At 39.7% G+C, this 24,581-nt stretch overlaps 4 protein-coding genes across 4 annotated transcripts; 2 read left to right on the forward strand and 2 right to left on the reverse strand.

Annotated features, from left to right (window-relative positions):
- Window positions 1-1,363: 1,363 nt before the first annotated feature.
- LOC309326944 (olfactory receptor 6M1-like) lies at window positions 1,364-2,332 on the reverse strand (the record flags this gene model as incomplete). Its single annotated transcript, XM_081835972.1, has 1 exon — window positions 1,364-2,332. The coding sequence occupies one exon, from the start codon at window positions 2,330-2,332 to the stop codon at window positions 1,364-1,366; it is 969 nt and encodes a 322-aa protein (XP_081692098.1).
- Window positions 2,333-7,405: 5,073 nt separating this feature from the next.
- On the reverse strand, window positions 7,406-8,374 carry LOC309326945 (olfactory receptor 6M1-like; the record flags this gene model as incomplete). Its single annotated transcript, XM_081835973.1, has 1 exon — window positions 7,406-8,374. One exon carries the CDS (start codon window positions 8,372-8,374, stop codon window positions 7,406-7,408), a length of 969 nt encoding a protein of 322 aa, XP_081692099.1.
- Window positions 8,375-14,304: 5,930 nt separating this feature from the next.
- LOC309327510 (olfactory receptor 14J1-like) lies at window positions 14,305-15,243 on the forward strand (the record flags this gene model as incomplete). The annotated part of the gene is made up of 1 exon (XM_081836811.1): window positions 14,305-15,243. One exon carries the CDS (start codon window positions 14,305-14,307, stop codon window positions 15,241-15,243), a length of 939 nt encoding a protein of 312 aa, XP_081692937.1.
- Window positions 15,244-20,829: 5,586 nt separating this feature from the next.
- LOC309326946 (olfactory receptor 14A16-like) lies at window positions 20,830-21,771 on the forward strand (the record flags this gene model as incomplete). Its single annotated transcript, XM_081835974.1, has 1 exon — window positions 20,830-21,771. The coding sequence occupies one exon, from the start codon at window positions 20,830-20,832 to the stop codon at window positions 21,769-21,771; it is 942 nt and encodes a 313-aa protein (XP_081692100.1).
- Between the last annotated feature and the right edge of the window lie 2,810 nt (window positions 21,772-24,581).

Consider the following 24,581-nt stretch of genomic DNA (forward strand, 5'->3'; position numbering starts at 1 on the left):
AAAACAACAGCAATTTAGTGCTTATACCCCACCCATCTAACTGGATTGCCTCAGCCACTCTGGGTGGCTTCCAACATAATAAAAACACAACAAAATGAATATATTGGCGTATGTCTGCACATCATATAGTGTATCCATTTTTTTACATTATTGTCTTCCTAATCAATTCATGGTTCTTAAATGGGTTATTATGGGAGAAGGCTCCTATCTCACCTTGGGAGAAAATGAGGTTGGTGTTTTATCAATCTATGTGACAGTAAGTTATACAGAAGTCAGACTAGAACACCCTATTCTGAGATTTGCAGCTGTCTAGAATAAAAAAACTGAGAGGTGAAGTATTAAAGTTGATGCTGTATGCTATTGGGAGACCTGATATTGTGTTATAACCTTATGCTATCTGATTAAGGTAGGCAAATAGATAAATTACACAGCTTCACAGATGAAAGCTATGAGCTAATGGCACCATAAACCTAGGTTATGGGCACAACAGAATGTCTAGGCACACTTTTTTATAAGAAGAATACAAAGCTGAAAATGAATGAACTGCAGCTAAAATATTATGTTCATTTTTCCCATGATCTAGTCCTTCCCCTAATATTCTTAAGAGGGTCTCTTCTCCAGCCTACAGAGAGTAGCTGGAAGTGGGAAGGCAGAAAAAGGTTCTCCTTTCCTCCCACTCTGCAGTTTTAATCTGAAATCTTAGGCACAGCACTGCATACAGAGATCAGAAACTGCTCAATCTAATGAAATTCCCTGTAGCAAAATACACCTAGAACAATGGGAATTTCAAACACTGACCATAAACACCTAGCTGAATGAAAGAATGAATGAATGAAAGCTTGTTCTCTTATAATGGCAATGGCGGGCACTTGAGAGATACCAAAACAGAGTTCTCGCAAGTTGCAGCTGAAAAAAAGACATGAATATCTCTTTTGTGGTGCTGAATTCTGGCCTTGTGCAGGGTGCCATTTTATGAAAGATTACAGAAGTCTGCCCTGGGGTACAGTTTGTTCATCCCCTCCATCAATATTCCTTCAAAACATTCCTGTTTCCTCTATCCTGTTGACCCTGCCTGCTCAGTTTACAAATGAATTACTCATACACATTTAAGTTCCTACACTGCAGCCTTCTCATTTTGCTGGTGCAGAATCTCTGTCTGTAGAGAAAAAGAAGAGAGAACTGAAGAAAGCAGCCACTGAACATATGATATTTATTGTCCAAAGGCCTTATCAGTCTCTTCTAGCTGAATGAATACTTGGGAAGGCATGACAATGGAGAAGGCAGATCAGAAAGGTTACTATATTAAGATCAAGGGTACTAAGGGGTCACGAGTTCAATCCATGATGTTTGGGAAAGCAAGTGCTTAATCAACTGTTTTCCTAAATATTGCACCAATTTTCTTCACTGCATCTTTTAGCACATCCTTGACTACTTTATTTCTAAAGCTATAGATAATTGGATTAAGTAAAGGAGTAACCACAGTGTTAAGAATAGTGGCTACCTTATTAAAATCCATAGAAGAGTTTCCAGCTGGCCTGACATAGATGAATATGGAGCTGCCATAATAGAGAGAGGCCACAGTGATATGAGAACTGCAGGTGCTGAAGGCTTTCTTCCTACCTTGGGCTGAGGGCATCCTGATGACAGTAACAATGATGCAGAGGTAGGAGATGGCTGTCACAGAGACGGAGCTCAGGAGTGTGAAACAAGATGAGGCAAATTCAATATTTTCAACCAGGGTGGTGTCTGCACAGAGTAACTGTGTCAACGGGGCTGTGTCGCAGAAGAAATGATCGATGACATTGGGGCCACAATAAGGTAGTCCCGACTTGAAGATGATACCAAGAGCTACACAAATGAAGCCTCCAAACCAACAGAAGAGCATCATCAGCATGCAGACCTGGCTACTCATTATGGCCGTGTAGCGCAGTGGGTTACAGATGGCTAAGTAACGATCCACAGACATGGCCCCAAGCAGGAGAACTTCTGTGGTCCCACAAAGGAAGTACAGTGTTATCTGGATAGCACATCCAAAAAAGGAGATGGTTTTTTTCTTTGTGATGAGGAGGCTTAGCATCTTAGGTGTGACTGTGGTGGTGATGATAATCTCCAGCCAGGAGAGTTTGCTCAGAAAATAGTACATGGGCATGTGAAGGCGGCAGTCAAGGCGGATTATGAGGATGACCAGAGCATTGCCAATTAATGATAATGTATACATGACCAGGAAGATGCAGAACAGTGGCAGCTGCATCTTCTGCAAACTAGAGAAGCCAAGCAACACAAACTCTGTCACGACTGTTCCCGAGATATTTTCTTTTCCATTCAGGATCATTGTGCCATGGAACTGTAACCAGAACCCCTCCACAAAAGTTTGATGTCACTAAGGATTGTGGATATGAGGCTGGACACAATATAAAGAGTGAAAGAACAAGAATTATATAAGAAATCTGGGCCAAACATTTCTGATAAAGTAGTTTTGGTACAATTCCTCTTTCAGAAAACAGAACACTGAATCTTACTTCAATGCACACAATCACCAACTAACTAAAGACTTGGTACATGGAGGCTGTCTTTTGTTTCATTTTCTTAGAGTGTTCAAGATCTTAGGACAGCTTTTAGTTAAAATGGAAAATGCAACAAATAAATTGCATATAAAATCCATACAATTTATATTCAAACATTTTTGTTTAAATTTTGGTTCCTCTGTTTTGTTTTTGTTGGATTGGGGTTGATTAAATTTGTTGGAGTTGGTGGTTATTTTAATTCAGATATAACTGTAAACTGATTGTTGTTGTTTTCGATTTATTGGATTTTATAGTCTGTATATTCTGTCTTTTAAAGACAGAAGTGTCTGGGGAAACCCAGTCAGATGGGTGGGATATAAATATTATTATTATTTCAGAATTTTTATGTGAATGTCATGACAGATATGGAAGTTTCTTTTCACTTCCCTCTTCCCCCCCCCCCCAAAGCCATGCAATAAACTTCAAGGAACCCAACATTTGTGGCTACTATCATCGTGCCCATCAATCATTTGCCATAATTTTTTGTCTAATGCACAAATCAAATTAAATATGAGGATTCGTATAGAAATTTGAAATAAGACCAAAGATCAATGAAATGCATCTTAGCATTGGTTATGAACAACCCCATAGCCAACTAACCCACAGACTGCTTTTACAGTGGCTGAGTTGAAATCAGGGAGATCCAGCAGACATGGAATCCATGGATCAAACATGCTATAAACCAGATATGGGGAATATTTGGTCCTCCAAATATTGCTGAACTACAACTCCCAGCAGCCCCAGCATGCATGGTCAATGGCCAGTAATGATCCAAGTTGTATTTCAGTAACATCTGGAGGGTGAAAGGTTCCCAAAACCTGCTTTAAACACATTTATCCCCCAAAGAAACATCTTACTAAAATATTGTTGATCATGGAAACCATTGCTCACCCCCCCCATATTTTTTCCTTTCATTCATTGTTGCTAACTGCATCCAAAACAGAGAAGAGGCAGGGAATTAGCCTCATGTTCTGAATGAATTCTAAAATGGATGACAATATGAAACCATCAATACTTACAGCACTACAGTGACACAAGGCGTTGGAGTGGGGCAACAGCTGAAGGCAAAAAAATATGTTCCAGATTTTCTAGATGAGAAACTCAAAAGCTGATCAAATCAAAAACAGTTTAGTTTATCTTTGTTGTTTAGCGGCTCTCGCCATGTCCCTTTCTGTATGGCTCCAACTTCAAAACCATAAACTGAAAGCTATTAAACTATGTTGAGGTATCTCATCATCACCATTTGCCTTTCAAGTCATAGTCTGACAAACAAAATCCTAGATTCAGGTAGGTAGCTGTGTTGGTCTGACGCAGTCGAAATACAGGATGAGTCCTTTAAAAGAGGCCCTGTGAATACACAGTACACATGTTCCACGGGTCCTCTTTTAAAAGATTCACCCTGTATATTAAAAAAATAAGAAAATAATATAAATAAATAAAATAAAATAAAATCCTGATTTAACTAGTGAAAATTACAAAATTATATGCAGCAAAAAAAGGAAATATCCATATACACCCTGAACTGTTAATTAATTGCCGACCAGAGCAGCTTTTAAACACAACATACCAGTACTTGATTACAGTAGCCTATTTCATTCTCTTTGTGGATCATTAAAGCGAGGACAATCACATGGGGATTCCTATCACAACCCTTGAGATTCAGCTGTGTGAAACCTTGATGTCTGATCTCACTGCCATGACCAGAGATAGACTGGGCTCCCCAGATCCTCCAGGTGCCAGGGTTTTCCATTCACCATCACAGAGGCAAAAGTCTAAAGAACATTTGGGCTACTCACAACCCTGGTGGGTCTTCCTTGTAGCTGCCCTGAAGGTTACCCACAGCTGCTGAATCCCCCACCATTGCAAAATTTTGCATTGTGATTGCAGGGGGGACAACACACACAGAAAGTACCATCTTGCTCATTCATATCACACTAGCCCCAGTATGCCCCAAAGTTGCAGAGGGAAGCATAATTTACATGAACAGGAGGGAGTGCAGGTAAGGGGATATCAACATGTTGCCCCTGCCTATGTAAATTACACTCTTGCTAGCCAGGTGTGTGTGTGTCTGTCTTTGTGCGCGCGTGCTTGTAAATGCCCCCCTCAGTCCAGGCACCAGCCACCCCCATTGGCAGGTAGGTGCTTATTATTGACCCACTACCACATGAGGCAAAAACCTCGGAACAGATAGCATTTTCCCTTTCCTGGAGAAGGCATTGGGAGGGCCTGCGCCCTTCTGCTTCCCTTCCAATCATTAGTTCCTATGGCAACCAAGCAACCAAGTCACTCTGTAGTTATGTAAAGAGATGCTTAACATATTTTTCTTCACAAATAAAGTGGAAACAGGTGTGACTATTGTAGTAGTCCCCTTTTTCTGTATTTACCACATTATGTGGTTCTTACTAGTGTATAAAATGGGGGTGCAGAGGTGCAATTGTTTGTAAATGATGGGATTTATGAGCACTTTTTCTTATATAGAAAAACAGTGTTCAGAGTCAAAATATTCTGAAAAAATCATAGAATCACAGAATTGTAGATTTGGATGAGACCCTGAGGGTCATCTAGTCCAATCACTTGCAATGCATCCATGTTTGATGGCCATCAAACCTCTGCTTAAAACCTCCCAATGAGGAAATGGAATCCATTCCACGGTCTGCAATGGCAAGTTTGAAGGTCAATTAAGTGCCTTGACTAGTGATACAATTTATTTTTCAAGTCCATCAGGTGTTTATACAGGAGAACATTAATTATGTCCAGGAGGAAAACACTGTTGTCATGAATGCAAGGAGTAGGTGCACCTTATACAAAAATCCTGAAGCAAAATGGGTTAAAAATATGTTTTAAGGTGCAAGAAATTCAAATCCACTATTATTTCAGTGATTGCACATTTTGCTTGGCAAACTTATGTTTGATGATGAAACACATAAACTGCTTTTAGAAAACCAAAGAATTTTATTTTACCTTCTGAAATTGTCAGCTAATGCTGAATAATAATAAAAAAAAAACTGCAAGTACTTGACAATCTTTTTAATGATTTCTATTTTTTATTAATTTTATTAATTTTACTAATTTTATATTTTACTCACCAAGCAAAACTAAATTATATCAATTTAATAAAAATACCATTTGAATTCCCAAGTCATGTTACAACCTTTTAGCACCCCTAATTTTTGGATTATGAAAGTTGAAAAATTCAGCATGCACGACTGCTGCATCATGTCCCTTTAAACCCCTTGAAGACAATTACTCCAATTGTCTTTACCTACATTTCTCAAAAGAACTTGCAGTCAAGAGGGTTGTGAAAAATCTTAATGAATGTATAAAGAAATGCATTTTAATGAAAAGGAGCAATAGAATTGAAATGAAGTTGTAGTAAGTTAATTATTCTCATGGGGGGTGGGAGCAAATAAGTTGGAATGAATACAGAATGCAGAAACTATTAGAGATTCTAGACAATAACACTGAAATTTCAAGGTTCCCAAGAGTGTTAGGAGACCATATGTCTCTGATTTAAACTAAAACAAACTGATAATATGCTGGTTATTTCTAGTTATTCTGTAACATTTATTAAACTTTTTAACAATCAACATCACTATAAAATTTTATATTCAGGATGCTATTATTGGTAGATATACATAGGTATGCAAGAACCTGCTGCTTTTAGATATTAACTGAGTAGATTTTAAATTATAGGCCCAACAATTATATAACTGGAATAATCCAGCTTCCAATTGTTTCTACTACATTTGTTCCTTGATATTTGAACTTTAATTATTGGGTGGGGGTAGGAAATCTGTAGTGGATGGCATGAGTTTGTACCCATTCTCCTTTCCTTCACAGAGAGCTGTTGTTAATGAGCAGCAATGAAGAAGGTTCACAGCTCCCCCCCCCCCCGTTGTGGGAAATGTCCAGATTTGATAAGTGTTGGTGTCAACATTTACATGCAAATTTTGTCAATTTCTATGAATGTCAAGGTTTTGGTTGCACACTTACCTACTTGTCAAATAAAGTATTTGAATGCTCATATATATTACTATAAACATTTTTAAGCAAACTAGTATGAGTAACATTCACCAAATTTTGGATAGTAATTGTTAGCATGTCAGAAACATAGTGAATATTGACATTTAACAATAATTCTGTGCGTTAAACCTCACAGCCATTGAATTCCTGTGGGAATGCCTGCCTGATTTACATCATTTACCAGATTACTGTTGCCTGGATGCAATGTCTATTGCAAGCCTTCTGATATGAGTATTTCTTATATTTATTGGGAAACCAAGTGTATTCATTAAGATATTTCACCCCATCTCCTGAACTTATAGGAATTGAAAAGAAGCTGTGAAGAAATGAACTATTTCAACATTTTTACATGGTTTGTGGCTTTATTTAAGACTAAAACACCATGCCCTGCTATTAAATAATGTTTCGGTACTCTGGATGTTAAAAAATGCAGAAGAAAGCAATTACTGAAGTATGACAATGTCCACAAAAATGATAACTCAATCATAAATATTGGGCTTTCTGATGAGGTCTTTCTTGATCACAGTTGGGACTAAAACTCCAGTCTTCTCATTTTGCAAGAGCTAGGTCTCTGTCCGATGGTGCTAGTGACCCCAGAAGTGACAGCTGGCTTATACATGATGTGCTGCCATCAAAATGGTGCTCTGCTAGCAGCAGCTAAGGAAGCAGACACAAAAAATCTGATATTTATTATCCAAAGCATTTTTGCAGTTCCTTCTCCTCTAAGAAGTACTCGAGAAAGGATGATATTTGACAAGGCATAACAGAAAGGTTCTAAGTTAAGTTAAGAACTTGAGTGACAAAGAAGCAAGAGATGCCTAATCGACTGTTTTCCTAAATATTGCACCAATTTTCTTCACTGCATCTTTTAGCACATCCTTGACCACTTTGTTTCTAAAGCTATAGATGAGTGGATTAAGGAATGGAGTTATCACAGAGTTGAACACAGTGGCCACCTTATTAAAATTCATAGAAGAACTTCCAGGTGGCCTGACATAGATGAATATGGAGCTGCCATAATAGAGGGTGGCCACAGTGATATGGGAGCTGAATGTGCTGAAGGCTTTCCTCCTGCTTTGCGCTGAAGGCATCCTGATCACAGTGAAAATGATGCTCAGGTAGGAGACAGCTGTCACAGAGACGGAACTCAGGAGTGTGAAACAGGATGAGGAAAATTCTACGGTTTCAACCAGAGTGGTGTCTGCACAGACCAACTTTAACAAGGGGCCAGTATCACAGAAGAAATGATCAATGACATTGGGGCCACAATAAGGAAGGCCTGTCTTGAAAACGGCACTAATTGCAACACAAAAGAAACTTCCAAACCAGCAGAAAAGCATCATCAGCATGCAGACCTGGTTACTCATGATGGCCGTGTAGCGCAGTGGGTTGCAGATGGCCAAGTAGCGATCCACAGACATGATTCCTAATAGGAGAACTTCTGTGGTCCCACAAAGGAAGTACAGTGTTAGCTGAACAGCACATCCAAAGAAGGAGATGGTTTTTTTCTTTGTGATGAGAAGGCTGAGCATCTTAGGTGTGACTGTGGTGGTGATGATCATCTCCAACCAGGCAAGGTTGCTGAGAAAATAGTACATAGGGGTATGGAGGCGGGCGTCGAGGCGGATTATGAGGATGATCAGACCATTGCCAATTACTGAAAACACATATATGACCAGGAAGAGGCAGAACAATGGCAGCTGCATCTTCTGCAGACTAGAGAATCCAATCAGCACGAACTCTGTCACAACTGTTCCTGAGATATTTTCTTTTTCATTCAGGATCATTGTGCCATCATTGAACTGTAACCAAAAGAGGCCGACGAAAGAAACATCAATGTGGCATTACTACTATGCATTATAAAGTTGAGACTAAACCACTGAATATATTGAATGTGTCAATTTTAGCCTTCTGGTCTGATTTATAATAATAGTCCTAGTGCTGCTTTAGCTAATTATATCCTTGTTGATGGGGAATTTTAAATTGTTTAAGTATTTTTGTTTTTGAAAATTGCCTGGAGAAATATATTTATGGCGTGACTTAGGAATGGAGCAATATAATAAAAACAAACAAACAAACAAGTAGAAAGGAGAAAAAATGATTTAAATAATCTGAGCCAAAAAGCTGTGGCTAAAATTGTTAAATAAATAAAACCTTTTAAGTAACATTCTAGTGTCAAAGTTCTGGATTATCTGAGGGAACATGCTGTCATTGGTGGGAATCCCTTCCCTAGTCAAGACTAGCATGCAAGTGCCAAAACCAGAAAAAGGATTGTGATAGGCTTCTAAAGGGAGTCTCCACACTGGCTGAATGGGCAACAAAATAGCAAATATGGTTCACTGTTAATAAGTGAGAGGTGATGCACAATGAGACAGAAAGCCCTGACTGCACACATGTACCCAATGGGGTTATAGCAGACAATGACTGACCAATAAAGATAAGGGTTAAGGACCCCTGGATGGTTAAGTCCAGTCAAAGGTGACTATGGAGTTGTGGCACTCATCTCGCTTTCAGGCCAAGGGAGCCGGCATTTGCCTACTCTTTGCCTACTCCCTACTCTTTGCTATAAAAACATAAGGTTATTGGCATTTAGTCCAGGTCATGTAGTTAGCATGACTAAACTGCTTCTGGTGCAATGGAACACCTTGATGGAAACCAGAGCACACGGAAATGCCACTTACCTTCCTACCTATTTATCTACTTGCACTGGCATGCTTTCGGACTGCTAGGTTGGCAGGAGCTGGGACAGAGCAATGGGAGCTCACTCCATCGCAGGGATTCAAACCGCCAATCTTCAGATTGGCAAGCCCAAGATAACTGGCATTCATCATGATAGCTCAATGGATATGTTGACTTAGTGAGCAGCAGCTGAGAAAAAGCTAAATCCCATATGAAGGATCAGTTAGGAAAGGGATTAAAAATAAACCCACCAATTTTGTAATGGTTCAAAAATATTTATAGTGCAACCACACCATATTTGGAATACTGTATACAGTTCTGGTTGCCACACTTCAAAAAGTATATTGTAGAGTTCAGAAAGGGGTGAGGGGAAGCAACCAAAATGAACACAGAGCTGGAACAAATTCCCTTCAAGGAAAGGTTACACTGCTTGGCTTTTTGGTTGGGAAAAGGGGTAAAAAAAGAAAATTCTTCTCCCTCCTCCATAATACTAGATCTTGAGGCCAACCAATGAATGGTGGGAGAAATGGGACAGCTAAAAAGCTTTCACACAGAAAATTGTTAGTAATCTATGGAAGTTTGCAACCACAAATTGGTCACCAATCTGGATGGCTTTAAGGTGGTTAGACAAACTTGATAAACCTCTACTGTATCCCTCCCTACTCTTTGCTATAAAAACATAAGGTTATTGGCATTTAGTCATATGTTACTCCAGTTTGAAAAAGATGAACCCTACAAAACTAAAACATCTCACACAAGATAATATTCTTCACAGATGATTGGAACAAAATGGTATTAAATTCATACCATGCAAATAGATACAATTAATGGATAACAATATTTTTTTTTTTTTTTTGCTTGTACCTGATTTAAAGATGGAGAAAACGTTGATTCCCTCATTTGACAGCACTTATCTAGGTAGCCACTTTTGTGGGGGGTGGTGTTTGAAGAAAACAAAAAGAATGGTCTGAGCTTTAGGATATTAAGCAGTTAATTAAATAGCAGGATTTTAACTCTGGGCTATCAGGCATCAGAAGATGTGATGTGGGAGTCAGTAGGAATGTTGGTATTCATTTGGAGGCTCCGTGGAAGCAGAAATCTTTGAAGATTATAAAACCAAGGGAAAAGAGAAAGCAAAGGGGGAGAGAGAAATCTAAGTATTTCAGTCCTCATGTTCTCTTCTAGAGGGATAAACTTTCTCTGTAATTGTTATTTTGTGTGTGTGTGTATGTTGGGATGTCTGCAGTGTTTAGTATTATCTATTGAGCTTGGGGATATGCACACTTGGGGCATTGCTCCTTGCAACATAAGAAAACACAAGAATTCCAAAATGGAAAGCTACATTGTCTCATCAGTATAATTTGGTTTTCACTGTGAAACAGGCATTCTCCTTATCCACACAATTTATGACTAATTAAATTAAAATAATAATAAAACTTTCCCAAGATGCATAAGTATATTCACAAAATCTTCGGAGGCTCATTCTGTGAAATAATATCTGACTTCTTATGTTGTGTGACAAATGCTTCTTTTTTGGGGGGAGGGGGGAATTCAGCTCAGCACTACTAATTACCTTTGTAGTGCATATTGTCTTTTTGCTACCTTTTCACTTTCCTTATTTGGGTGGAGGGGAGCACATTTGCCTGCCCCAGCTAACTTCTTTAACAATTTGAATTAACTTCTGTTCCTTAAAATCACTGATACATTGCAAACTGAAGGGGGCACTGTGGGATTGCTAAGCAACTTAAGTTATTTGAGTTAAGAAATAGCTACTGTGGACAATATTCTGTGAGCTGTATGTTTTAAGTGTATGGCAATGTATATTTTGCAGTCAGTGGCTTTATTTTATGGTTCCACTCTTGTCTCTTATCTTGCGGTACAGTTCAAATGTCTGATACACATTTGTGTCTCCTGTACAAGGGGAAGCAGGTGAGCTTTTTCAAAAAGTTGAGTACTACTCATACACAGTACTCTTCATCAAGAGCAAAAGAATGGAATTGTGTTGCAAGTTCCAAGCCACAAGTTCCAAGCCACACGAGCCACAAAGTTCCCAGGAGAACAATAAAGCACACAGACACAAGGTATTTTGGTTTATGGGTTCAAATAGGCCACAAATTTATTGGTTACAAATGTGAGCGGTTTGGCTTAGGCCAGCGATGGAGAGAAAGAGAGGGTGCCAGCTGTTTGTGCCACAGTTAAATGTGCCTGCGGCCACACCCACACAGAGTTCTGATTGGCTGGGGCTATCCAACAAGGGCAGAACTCCAGCAACAACAACCCAGGAAGCAAATGGACATCATAATAGCCAGTCTCTACCTGAATAAAGATGGCTGCCTACATTGATATCTGTATCTATAACTCTTTGTTATGACATGTGGTCCCTGGAAGCACTTTATATGACTTTTTTTACCCACATGACAGTCACATTACTAGCTGCTTTGAACATTTAAAAAGAAATAAGGCAGACTCTGCATCAGCTTTTAAATACATAAATATGCAAAACAGATTCATCTCCATATCTCTGTTGCAATCAGCACATGGGACCCAGAGGGACAAAATGTTTAAGCTCACTCCAAAATGTAGAGTGAACCAAAATTCTCTGCCATTGCCAATTCAGGCAAAACATGCATGTAATATTTATTTGATTATATTTCTGACTAAATCAGAAGAAGCAATAATGAGGGTGAAAATTATTGTTATGAAAGTTATTGTTTGGACACTTGGGAGCAATTGTCAAAGTACCACAGTGCACATCCAATTAACCTCCTTTCTACATGAGGATCTTTAAAAAGCCAGTTTAGAAAGGAGCTGCTACACAATATTCAGTCAAATCCGAAAAGCAGATGAAAGACTCTCGGATGACCCAAGGGATGCATGACTAGTCATAACCTAAAGCAGCTACCCCCCAAAAATGCCATTTACCCACATTGAGAGCCAACTGCTCTTAAAGGGGCTAGGTAAGTTTTATTTTAATTTTTTAAAAATGTAAATTTAATACTATCTACAGTGATAAAAGTCTGACATTCCCCCCTCTTTATTCACTGGCACACCACCTACATTTCTCTCTTACACAACAACATTCCCTTTGAAATTTCCCATTCACTGAAGTCAATGTCGTTAGAGTGGAATAACACAAGCAATATGCATTAACTGGGGGGCGGGGGCAGCAGTATGTCTGTGGGAAACATCAAAGTGAGACTTCCAAGATGTGGAAGTAACATGTAAGCATCTTTGTACACTTAACTGAGAAATCTGACCAAAAGAAAATAATGAAATTGCAAGCAATTAGGGAAAAAGTGGTCTTACAACCAATTCAGCCTCCCACCATTATGAGTAGACACTGATGTGATAAATTATTTGTTTGCATAAGCTGACTGCACCAAAACACAAATCCAGAGCAGGCTAGCAGGAGGACCAGCAGGTCAGTTGGGGCTGATCCAAGGCATTTTTCAGGCTGAGGCAACATATAAGTCGGCACTCCCTGCCCCACTCAATTCCCTACTTAAAGACCAAGAACAAGGCAGCATCTTCTGCCACACCAAAGGCTCATTTAGGGACACCAAAGGCTAGTTTACGCAGATCACATGACACACACTTGGTTTATCCTCCAATAGTGTTTGCTCACTCTCCCAAGTAGCAGCTATTTTTCTTATTTTCAAGCAAGTCACCTCCTCACCATGGGACTAACATTATTTCTTAAATACTAAGGCAGCTAAATACTAATGGGGTGCACGAGGTGTTAGGGGAGTGGCAGTACCTCTGGTGGGGCATATGTCATGCTCCTTCTGGGGCAGTTTGTTGACCTTTGGTCCCCACCCTGCACTCAGCTCTCACCTGTGGCTCCTTGGAGCTGTCAGCATGTGACAGTGGCCACAAACTGGGAACAGCTTTGCCTGGCCAGCTAAATCAGCCAAGGGTAGCCAATGGGTCTCAAACCCTTGGTGAATTAAGGACTTCTCCTGCATGCAAAGATTTAGCAGATCTCATTCTGGCTGATTGAGCAAACAAGACCAATGGTGGGTCCAGTGGTCGAGAAGGTGGTTTCTGCAGGTGCTGTAGAGAGAAGTGGGGCAGATGGGGCTTGTCAAACTGGGAAGGTAGCCCATTTAGGAGAAGGAAAACTCCGATCCTAAACCTCTGCTGCCTTGCAGGAATTCTTCAGGAGATGAAAAAGCTAAGAAGTAAACACTACAAAAATCTGGAGTGCAGTCCCTCCTATAATTGGATGGTGGCTTGTACGCTATTAATAATTGTGTGTACAGTCGTATAGTGAGCCCCTGTACTAGTCTTCAGATATGTTATGGGGCTATGATACAATGGTACTGCATTCACCTGAGAGTTCTCCATCTTCTAATGGGACCTGACAGAATATTGAGTAGCAGTTCCTTGTTTATTGCGGGGGGGGGGGGGGGGGGTGAAACCTGCTAACTGTGAAAAGGACCTGCTGTTTGGTGACCTTTCTGGGGCAGGCAGAGGAACTGGGGCAAATGTGTCAACACAGTTTGTGGGAAGAATGGGAGGAAAGGCACCTGTATCTGCATCACCAATGAAAATAGTTGATCCACCCTGCCTTCTCAGGCTGAATTGCTTCATATTTCCTTGCACGTCCACCCAAACACCCAAAAGGAAGGCTATATGTGTATATTGTGTGCAAATAATCTGGTAGTTTAATTGAGAACGCTGAATCATTGGGACCCATAGCTTGGTGGTGAACTGCCTGCATGCTGACTTCTCTTTCTGATGTCCCTCTGAATGCATAGATGTCAGGAGAAGAGATTATGGATATAGTCAAACCTTGCCCTGAACACATTTGCAACAGATATAGAGGCTCAATGAATGGACAGGGATTCTCTCATGACAGTAAAGAAGGGTCAGACAACGTATCATCATATGTCTTCATTACATATTTCAGCAAAGAAATATCAGCTTCATTTGATTATTACACAGAAGGAGTCCTGCTTAAATTAAACTGCTTACTCAGTATTTCTTCTTATCTTATTCTGGTACAGGTGATATGTGAATATGCCCAGTGAAAAAAATGCACAATCTTACCTCCATGTCTACATTTCTTCTGCTGGGATTCTCAGACATTCGAGAACTGCAGATCTTGCACTTCTTTGTATTCCTAGCATTGTACATTATAGCAATCACAGGGAATCTCCTCATTGTTGCTGCAATTGTCCTTGATCACCAGCTTCACACACCCATGTACTTCTTTCTACTGAATTTGGCTATGCTGGACATTGGAACAATTTCCGTCATGGTACCCAAATCAATAGTTCTTTCCCTTCTAAACAGCAGGTTTATTTCTTATTTTGGATGTGTTGCTCAAGTTTTCTTTTTTATGTTATTTGGAACATCAGATGTTGCTCTCCTAACTATAATGGCACATGATCGCTATGTTGCTATTTGCAACCCATTACAATATGAGTCAATAATGCACAAAGCAGCCTGTATTCGTATGGTAGTGATTGTGTGGACTATTTGTGTTTTATATTCTGTGTTACATACTGGGAGCACCTTTGCAAATACCTTCTGTTCTAATGCTGTTAATCAGTTCTTCTGTGAAATCCCACCACTACTGAAGCTCTCCTGCTCTAACTTCTACCTGGTTGAAGTTGGGCTTCTTGTGCTAAGCTCTGGTATAGCACTAGGTTGTTTTGTTTTCATCATCTTAACGTATATGCAGATCTTTTCTACAGTGTTAAAAATCCCCTCTGTTCATGGAAAGAAAAAAGCCCTCTCCACTTGCCTTCCTCACCTCACTGTTGTCTCTGTGTTTCTTATAAGTGGGGTTTTTGCCTATGCAAGGCCTCCTAGTGATTCTTCTTCTGATCTGGATATAGTTGTGTCTGTGATGTACACCATAATTCCTCCCACATTGAATCCATTCATCTACAGCATGAGAAACAAAGAAATCAAGACTGCTTTGTGGAAACTTTTAAATTTTGGGAAATCTTCTAAAGTTTTCTCCTGAGTTGTTCTGTGAAAATGGGATTCTGCGCTCTTTGGTATGTGAATGGTTTCCTTTAAATAAAGTGCCATACACATTTCAGTAACCAGCAAATAGTACTTCTATCACATACATTACCCTCTGCCTCCTCTAGCTTACATTGGATTTCTTTCATCCATCATTTTTCATATTCATAGTTTGGCTACATTCAACCTAATATCAGCAGAGTTATAATCTATGCAGAAATCAACATGGCATTCTAATACTGTCTGAACTTTATTGATTAGGTTCCTTTTCTAAACACTGGTGTAGGTCTCGTCCCTTGCTACTACCAATAACAAGGGATGATAATTTCACATCAACTCTCATTCTAAACTGAATCTATCAAATTCACACTTTCAATATATGAATTTAACCACAAATTCAGTTCTCTGAATTTTCCTACAAAGTTTGCCCATAAGCCAATGTTTTAGAAAAATCCATATATTCAGGGAATTTATGTAAATAAATGGATATATTAGTGAACCTAACACAAAAAATGCTTTAAAAATGTATGCATTAGTAAAAACTGCACATAAATATATTTATTAGAAGATATGCACACAAAAATGCTGAGGAAATGTCATGAGGATTTTTTTTTTTTAACAGTGAATTGCTCCAAAAATTGAGAATTGAATTTATGGTTAGAAAAATGTGCAACTGAGATAGGACCTTTCTCTGGGACCAAAGAGAAAATGTTTTTGGACAATGTCAAGCACTTTAAAAAGACTGAAACTTATTGCTAGTTTGCTTAGAGAAATTTGTTACTTTGCATTTTTTAACATTTTATTTTGTAACTAGTTTAAAACATTTTTGCAGTAAACCTTTTTGGAATTCATTCTTGTGGTGGAGCTTATTCACTTCTATGGTGCACAAGATCCAGAGCAGGGAATTCCATTCTAATATCTCTAACAAGAGCTGCCAAGGAAACGGGAAGGCACATTCCTTTCTGTTTGTGGAGCTTTCTGACCTGCCAGCAATGGCAGTGTGGAACAGCAAGAAGGCCGTACTTTGACTTGGGAAGCCTCATACAGATCCCATGTCAGCTTGGGGAAATCCAGAACCTACCCTGCTGCCTCCCTCAAGGCACCCTGCTTTGGCTCAGGATCAATTTGGTATTTGTCTGAATTCACTGCACATATCCTTAATATTAAGTAATTCATGCTCTCTTACAAGACAAATATCACATAAATTGCAGGTCTCCAGCAGGATGGAGGCCCCAGAGTGCTTCTACATAATACAGTGGTATTTTATTTCTTATTTCTTGGACAATAGCACAATTGGAGGTTACCAGAGTCTGAGTGATGGTAGCCAAGCTATCCCTGTCCATTAAAGATAATAGTTGTGCACCAGTTAAAGTTTGGAATAAGCACTTCAAGCCACTGACTCCTGATCCCAGGTGATTATGAACTTGCTCCTTTAAGGGGAGTGGAACACTATACAGGACAGATTGTTTTTCCATCTCCCAAACTCAGGAACCATACACCCAGAACAACTCCATCTTGCCTTGATTTCATTTCATTGTCTGGGCCCACATCAAGACTCCGGACACCAGTCAAGTACTTTACAAGCCTCTCCTAGTACCGGAGAGAGAGAGTTGTGTGTCATCACTACATATTCTCTGGGGACTATTCACGGTGGGCCAGGAGCTGGCAATACCTGTTTTGCCTCAATAACCCCCATATCAATGCAGCCTTAGTTCCCTTAACCCACCTCCAATCATAATAGTACGATGTGGGGGTGGGGGTGTTGCACCCAAGATCCACTCAGCAGGGAGGGAGGATCTTAGGAAACCTTGCTGCGTGTATGTCTGCTATCTTGCTTTGTTATCTTGTTATTAATCAACACCTGTTTGGACTTGGTTTGATTACATTAGTTGAATCTGACTAGTTAATTGGTTTTTGCAGATCCTCAAGTTGTTATATTTCATAAATAGAGTCATACCTTGGATCTCGTACACCTTGTGACTCGAACATTTTGGCTCCGGAACCTGGCAAACCCAGAAGTGAGTGTTCCAGTTTGTAATGTTCTTTGGAAGCTGGACATCTGACACGGCTTCCACGGCTTTCGATTGAGTGCAGGAAGCTCCTGCAGCCAATCGGAAGCCACACCTTGGTTGTTGAACTTTTTTGGAAGTTGAACAGACTTCCAGAATGGATTTTGTTTGACAACCAAAGTACAAAGTATAACCTATTTATTCACATTTGGTTGTGTTGATTCTTCTTCCTGGTATGTTGGCAAATACAATACAATAGCATTTTGAAATGTAATTTACATCCTGAGAGGCAACAAATGATCTTTGACACTGATAACAGACAGATGCACTTTAACCCTTTAAAATGCCAGAACACACAAAACAATGCAACCTATGAGGGTTATCTTGAAGAGCTGGGGCATATCTCTATCTCTATCTCTATCTCTATCTCTATCTCTATCTCTATCTCTATCTCTATCTCTATCTCTATCTCTATCTCTATCTCTATCTCATCTCTCTATATATTTGTAGTGTAGTGCATGCAGAATGCAGCTGTGCTGAGGGAAACACTAGGCAAAAGGACTTAACCAAAAATCTTAAGGGACAAGCAGGATGCTATGGAAGGTAGCATTTTAAAGGTAAACTCCACTGCCAGCCACTTTTAAATGGAGTAACATTACTCCACCTGGTTGAACCAGTTACAATATTCAAGGGCAGAGACTGAAATGTTATAGCCATCTTCAAATATCCAAAGAGCTGTCACATGGAAGATGGCACAAGCTTGTTTTTCACTGCTCCAAAGGGTAGGACCTGAACCAATGGATTCAATTTACAAGAAAGGTGATTTTGATTGAACGTTAGGAAGAACTTTCTGATGGTAAGAGCTGTTGGACAATGGAACTGACTACCTCAGAAGGTGGTGGACTATTATTCATTGGATGCTTTTAAATAGAGGTTGGATGGCTCCCTGTCAGGGATTATTTACTTGTTATTCCTGCATTGTAACGAGTTGGGCTATATGGCCATTGAGGTCCCTTCCAACTGTTCAATTCTAGGTATAATTCAATGCAACAATTCAAGCAAGAGGTAACCAGAACATGGATTGCTGTGAAAGACTATCTCTATACATAAATGGCAAGAGCTGAGTAATCAGTCAAAGCTGGCAGAATACATTCCATGTCACCAAGTGACAATGGTGGAGCAAAGATCTCCTTCAAATTTGTGCAGTTGCCCCTTTGGATGGGGGTATTGGACTGTAAAAAAAAATGGTTGAACCTCATGGTTTGAAGCTTCATAAGGATGATGAAGATGGTTTTACTGTACTTTTATCAGTGAGGTCAGGAAAAGCTGTGTGTGGTGGACAGTCCTTTGGTCAGCCTCCTGAAGACTCAGTAGCCAATCACAGCAAGGTGAAGTGCTAGCCAATCAGGAGGGAGTGGAAAGGTAAAAGGTAAAACCTGACAGTTAAAGTGTTAGATAGGCCTTGGATGGGAGAATAGCTGAGCAGCTAGAGGTTTGCTAGGCAGGGCAAACTAGATTATTTCATAAAACAATTATAACATATTATATTATAAAGGGGGGCTAGATGTGTTTTACTAGCATGGTGGGACGAAGAGCCATTCTAGGATGAATCAGGTGATTTAGGAACACTGTTAAAGTCATTAGTAAAATTCTTAAACACTTCTGTAAAAAAGGAATTTGACCAAAATCAAGCTTGTACTTTACCAAAGTAACCATCAATCTGTAACACTCATTGGGTGTGTATAAATAAAATACCATTTTTGTTTTAAACATGTCTAATTTAATATATTCCCACTGTAAGGAATAAGTGGTCACAGATCGTGAGTGAATGCCTGGAACCCCATGGGTTCCTGCCACCACTCAGCAAAGAGAGAGGGAGGCACCCAACTTTTGTAACAGTATGTTTTATCTGCATGGTGGACAATTTACCAGGCAATCCAATAAACTTTTTAAAAAAAACATGGAAAGAAAGAAGGCAGTCCTCAGACATCTTCCAAAGTACCATTGTGGAACCCATGTATGGATTGATTCATAGATATGCAGACAAATCCTCTTTTCATGTTCCAATGTGCACATAGGTCTGCCAGGGCCAAGATGGAAAACCTCTCTGTATACACAGTGCGATCTGGAATCCTCTATAAGCCAGTGAGCATCTATTAGTTGCTTACATTTGTGACAGAAACAGAGGAAACAATAACTGGGGAGTTCTGGTTCTGATCAACTGTTTTGGACTCATGGGAGCAATTTGCCACAATGCCAAAGCACATATCCAATTAAGCTCCTTCTAACACACACACCTTTTAAAAACTGGTTTATAAATACATCTGTTATACACTTTTCTGGCATGTGCCAGAAGAAGAAGAAATCATCTCAGATGTCTCAATGAATGTCTGACCAGTCATGGCCTATAGTAGTGAAATGAAAAACTTCACTTACCTAGGCTGAAACTGGTTTAAAAGGAATAGGTAAGTGGTTGGGGTGGTTTTTAGCTGTGAACTTAACAATACCTGTGGCAAGAAAACTGTAACTCCTTGTTTCTTCTCATCATTCTTCATCACCACACCTACATCTTTCTGCATGTTACTCTTACACTCAGTGCTTTTCTTGGGGGGGGGGGAGATGCATGAGTACGCATACCCCTAAATATTTTGTGAATCTAAGTTTGGTCTCATTGAGGGGCAGTATTTCAATATGAGTAGGAAAATGAGAGTACCCCAAACATTTTTTAAAAAGAAAAAAAGCACTGCTTACACTGCATTTTGACCTAAACAATTTCTCAGAACTGAGGTTAATTAATTGAAAGAAAAATAATACAAGCATGTTACATTAACTGGCATTCCTGTATCTGTGGAATGTATCAGAATATGACTCTGAAGATAAGGTGGTAACATCTTTGTACATTTAAACTGGAAACATAACAAATCTAAGAATACTGCAGATTGTGATTCCACATACCCACCCATCCCCAGTAGGGAAGAAGTGGTCTCAGATTAAAATCAGTCTCCCAACAGTATATTGCTCACAGGGCATAGGCAGATTTGTGATGAACTATTTGTGGATATTAGCTGGCTGAAGAAATGTTTGCCCCAGTTGTGGGTTTTTTTAAAAAAAATCCAGATTGGACTAGGACTTCTACCCAGTCAATATATATTGTGTACATTGTGTCTCTTTAGTCTGCCTGCCTTATCTGGCACCCTGCATAATTGGGGTCAGTAACTGATTGGTGAGCTCCTATGCACATATAAATGTATGCATGTAACTTCCATTTCTGATGCTTCACTGAATGCATAGATGCCAGGGGAAGGATTTCAGGGAGTATAGACTCACCACACCTTGCCTACATTTGCAAGTGGTGTTTGTGTGGGGGGGGCACAAGTGGATAGGGATTGTCTGATGAGAAAACAGAGAGGACAACAATTACAGTATTGCTGATTATGCAAAGGAATATTTGGTGAACTTGATTTCTAGATCAAAGAAGCTCAGTTTAAATTAAATTGATGAATCAATAATTGTACACTAATAGTCCTTATCCTCTTGCTTGTACAGGTAACATGTGGATAAGTGCTGTGAACATAATGCACAATCTTACCTCCATGCCTGCATTTCTGCTGCTAGGATTCTCAGATATTCGAGAACTACAGATCATGCACTTCTTTGTGTTCCTAGCCTTGTACTTGATGGCAATAATAGGGAATCTTTTAATTGTCATTGTCATTGTCCTTGATCACCACCTTCATACCCCTATGTATTTCTTTCTAATGAATTTGGCCATCATGGACCTTGGAACAGTTTCAGTTATGGTGCCCAAATCGATGGCTATTTCCCTTTACAACAACAGGTTAATTTCTTATTTTGGATGTGTTGCTCAGGTTTTCTTTTTACATTTTTTTGGAATATCAGATTTTGCTCTCCTAACTATAATGGCACATGACCGTTACGTTGCTATTTGCAGACCACTGCAATATGAGACAATTATGCACAAAGGAGCCTGTATACGGATGGTAGCCATTGGGTGGATCACAGGCTTTCTTGCTGCCATGTTACATACTGGGAGCACCTTTGGCAATACCTTCTGTGCTAATTCTGTCAATCAGTTCTTCTGTGAAATCTCAAAATTACTGAAAATCTCTTGCTCCGACTTTTACTTAGTTGAAGTTCGGGTTCTTGTGATAGCCTTTATTATATCAGTAGGATGCTTCATTTTCATCATCATAACATACATGCAGATCTTTTCTACGGTGCTCAGAATACCTTCTTTAGATGGTCAGAAAAAAGCCCTCTCCACTTGCATTCCCCACCTCACTGTTGTCTCTTTGCTTATGTTCACTGGTGCCTTTGCCTACGCAAGGCCACCCACCGATTCTTCTTCTGATCTAGATATAGTTTTTGCTGTGATATATACCATAATTCCTCCAACATTAAATCCATTTATTTACAGTATGAGAAACAAAGAAATTAATACTGCTTTGTGGAAACTGTTCTATAAAAATGGTGTTGTATACTGTTCTATATGTTAAAGGTTGGCAATGCCATTTTTAACCCAGCAGCATAACTTTGGGTAGAGTATCTGCTTTCCATGCAGGAGGTTCCTGCCTTTACCCCTGGCAAGTCCTGGCTGGGGGATAATGATTCCACGTCTGAAGTCATAGAGGGTTACTGCAAGTCAGTGCTGACAATACTGAACTAAATGGACCCAGTGAAATAAGTGTAAACCAGTTTGTTCTGTTCCTGAATCTGTGATACAAATCATTCCATAATTCCTCCACCTCATTTTTCATATAATTCATCGTCAATTGATCACGCATTTCACCATCTTCTCAAGACAGTGTATTTCACTTACAAGTAATACATGTATACGACAATCGAATGTCACCATATTAACAAATATTCCATGTAAACATTTAGTTAGAAAAAGAAAGTTGAAGAACATAAAATGTATCATTTTCCCAAAATGTTATGAACAGAACATGACATTGTGGGGCATTTTGTTCTTGATCATTCTACAATATTATAAAAATTATTTTTGCATAAAAATGTCATCTGGCAATTTTCTTTCTATTGTTTTATAATATTGATTAGTGAAGGTAAAGGGCCCCCTGACCATTAGGTCCAGTCATGACCGACTCTAGGGTTGCGGCGCTCATCTCGCTTTATTGTCCGAGGGTGCTGGCATACAGCTTCCGGGTCATGTGGCCAGCATGACTAAGCTGCTTCTGGCGAACCAGAGCAGCGCACGGAAACGCCGTTTACTTTCCTGCTGGAGCGGTACCTATTTATCTACTTGCACTTCGACATGCTTTTGAACTGCCAGGTTGGCAGGCGCTGGGACTGAATGACGGGAGCGCACCCCGCCGCGGGGATTCAAACCGCCGACCATACGATCGGCAAGTCCTAGGCGCTGAGATTTTACCCACAGTGCCACCCACGCTGTGATTAGTAGAACCATTAGTAGAACCCACAGCGCCACCCACGCTGTGATTAGTAGAACCATCTAATTTAAACTTTTGTTGTCCAGTGGGTTGTGTTCACAATAAATTATCCCTCCAAGAGCTGCATGCCAGAGCTGGGTCTCCACTCTTAGTCTATTATACTCATACTACACACACCGGCAGACATGCAGCACACAAACCTACAGATATGGACACACACTGATCATAAAAAGAAAACAAGAACACAAGCAACACCCCGCCCCCAATTGACCCAGGGAGACAGTTCCCTTCATGTGCAGATAGCACTTGTGCAGAGCAAATTTTCACACATCACAGTGCAGGACTGCTTGGAGATTGGGGTGACAATATGATAAAATTTATACATTCAGAAATTACTAAACAAAATATTAAATTATTATATGCTATTACGACAGAGATGTGCATAACATTATGCAGAACGTTAACACAACAAATCTTTAGCATCTCCACTCTTTTCAGTTCACACAACCATCATTTCTAATGTATATGAACACTCTGAATGACAGGAACCAACTGGAAACTAATAGAAAAATACAAGGAACAATTACTGACCACATACCTCATCATTCATTAATGGAGGCCATTCCACATGTACCATACTGTGAAGGCTTGAGATCAGTTTACTTGTAAGCTTGCTATACCCCATTTATGCCCATCCGACTGTTTTTGTCTGTGGAACTGGCAATGTTACAGGTGCCACATACTGGTAATTTAGGATTAAAAAAGAAAAGAAATTGTTTTTAACTGTTTTTATTAATAATTATATATTTCTTGTTAGCCATGTGGAGGCTTTATTACAATCAAGTGGTATATAAACTTTGTTAAATGAAACAAATAAACAGAGGTTATTCCCGCAGCAACTGGGTCAGATAGGTCAGTCTGGGACTGACTATCCCAAAGTCACACAATATGTTTTATGACTGATTTTAACCATGGTCTCTCACGTCCTACTCCACTTAATATTCCTCCGTTTCCCCCCACATTCTGGAAAAATGACATAGAAGTGAGTAAACTGGGGGGATGGAAGTAATCTTTTCTGATAGGTCTGGAATCTATTGCAGATAGAGGCACATGACGGCAAATAAATAAATAAATAATAAAAAATTGAATGGTAGTTAGAATTCTCTTCAGTTAGAATTATTGCAGCCAGGTTTTGCACTAAAGGAGTCATATTGAAGGGCAGCCCCATGTATATTGCAATATAGCAATTCAGCCAGGATGTTACCAGGAAATGGATAGTTTGTGAAAGCCTATCTCTATCTAGAAATGGCTACAGTATTTGGATACAGTGGTACCTCGGGTTAAGAACTTAATTCGTTCCAGAGGTCTGTTCTTAACCTGAAACTGGTCTTAACCTGAAGCACCACTTTAGCTAATGGGGCCTCCTGCTGCCGCCGCGCCAGCGGAGCATGATTTCTGTTCTCATCCTGAAGCAAAGTTCTTAATCTGAAGCACTATTTCTGGGTTAGCGGAGTCTGTAACCTGAAACGTATGTAACCTGAAGCGTATGTAACCTGAGGTACCACTGTATAACTAAATAAATAGCCATAGAGTGATCATTTTTCATGTACTGAAGCACATGTTGTATCTGTTGTTATTTGTTTGTTTCTACTACCAAAGTCGAAGCAGCAAAATTGCCTTGAGGATTCAGATCAGCTCTGCTGCGCTCTTGGGAGCAGGATCCCAAGATGCCTAAACAGAATTAACTAACACTCCCTCAAATGCCTGCTGGCACTAATAGCTGATGCTACATTTAGTGACTATTACCTTTAAATATGCTGTCTTTTTTAAAGGGAAAAAATACTTGGTTACATGTTTGGGGGTAAGTGCCCAGGGAAGGTTGCAAGTGCTTGGTTGAG

The sequence above is a fragment of the Podarcis erhardii genome (genome assembly GCF_964252035.2).
Source record: "Podarcis erhardii genome assembly, chromosome: 13".
Taxonomy (NCBI): Eukaryota; Metazoa; Chordata; class Lepidosauria; order Squamata; family Lacertidae; genus Podarcis; species Podarcis erhardii.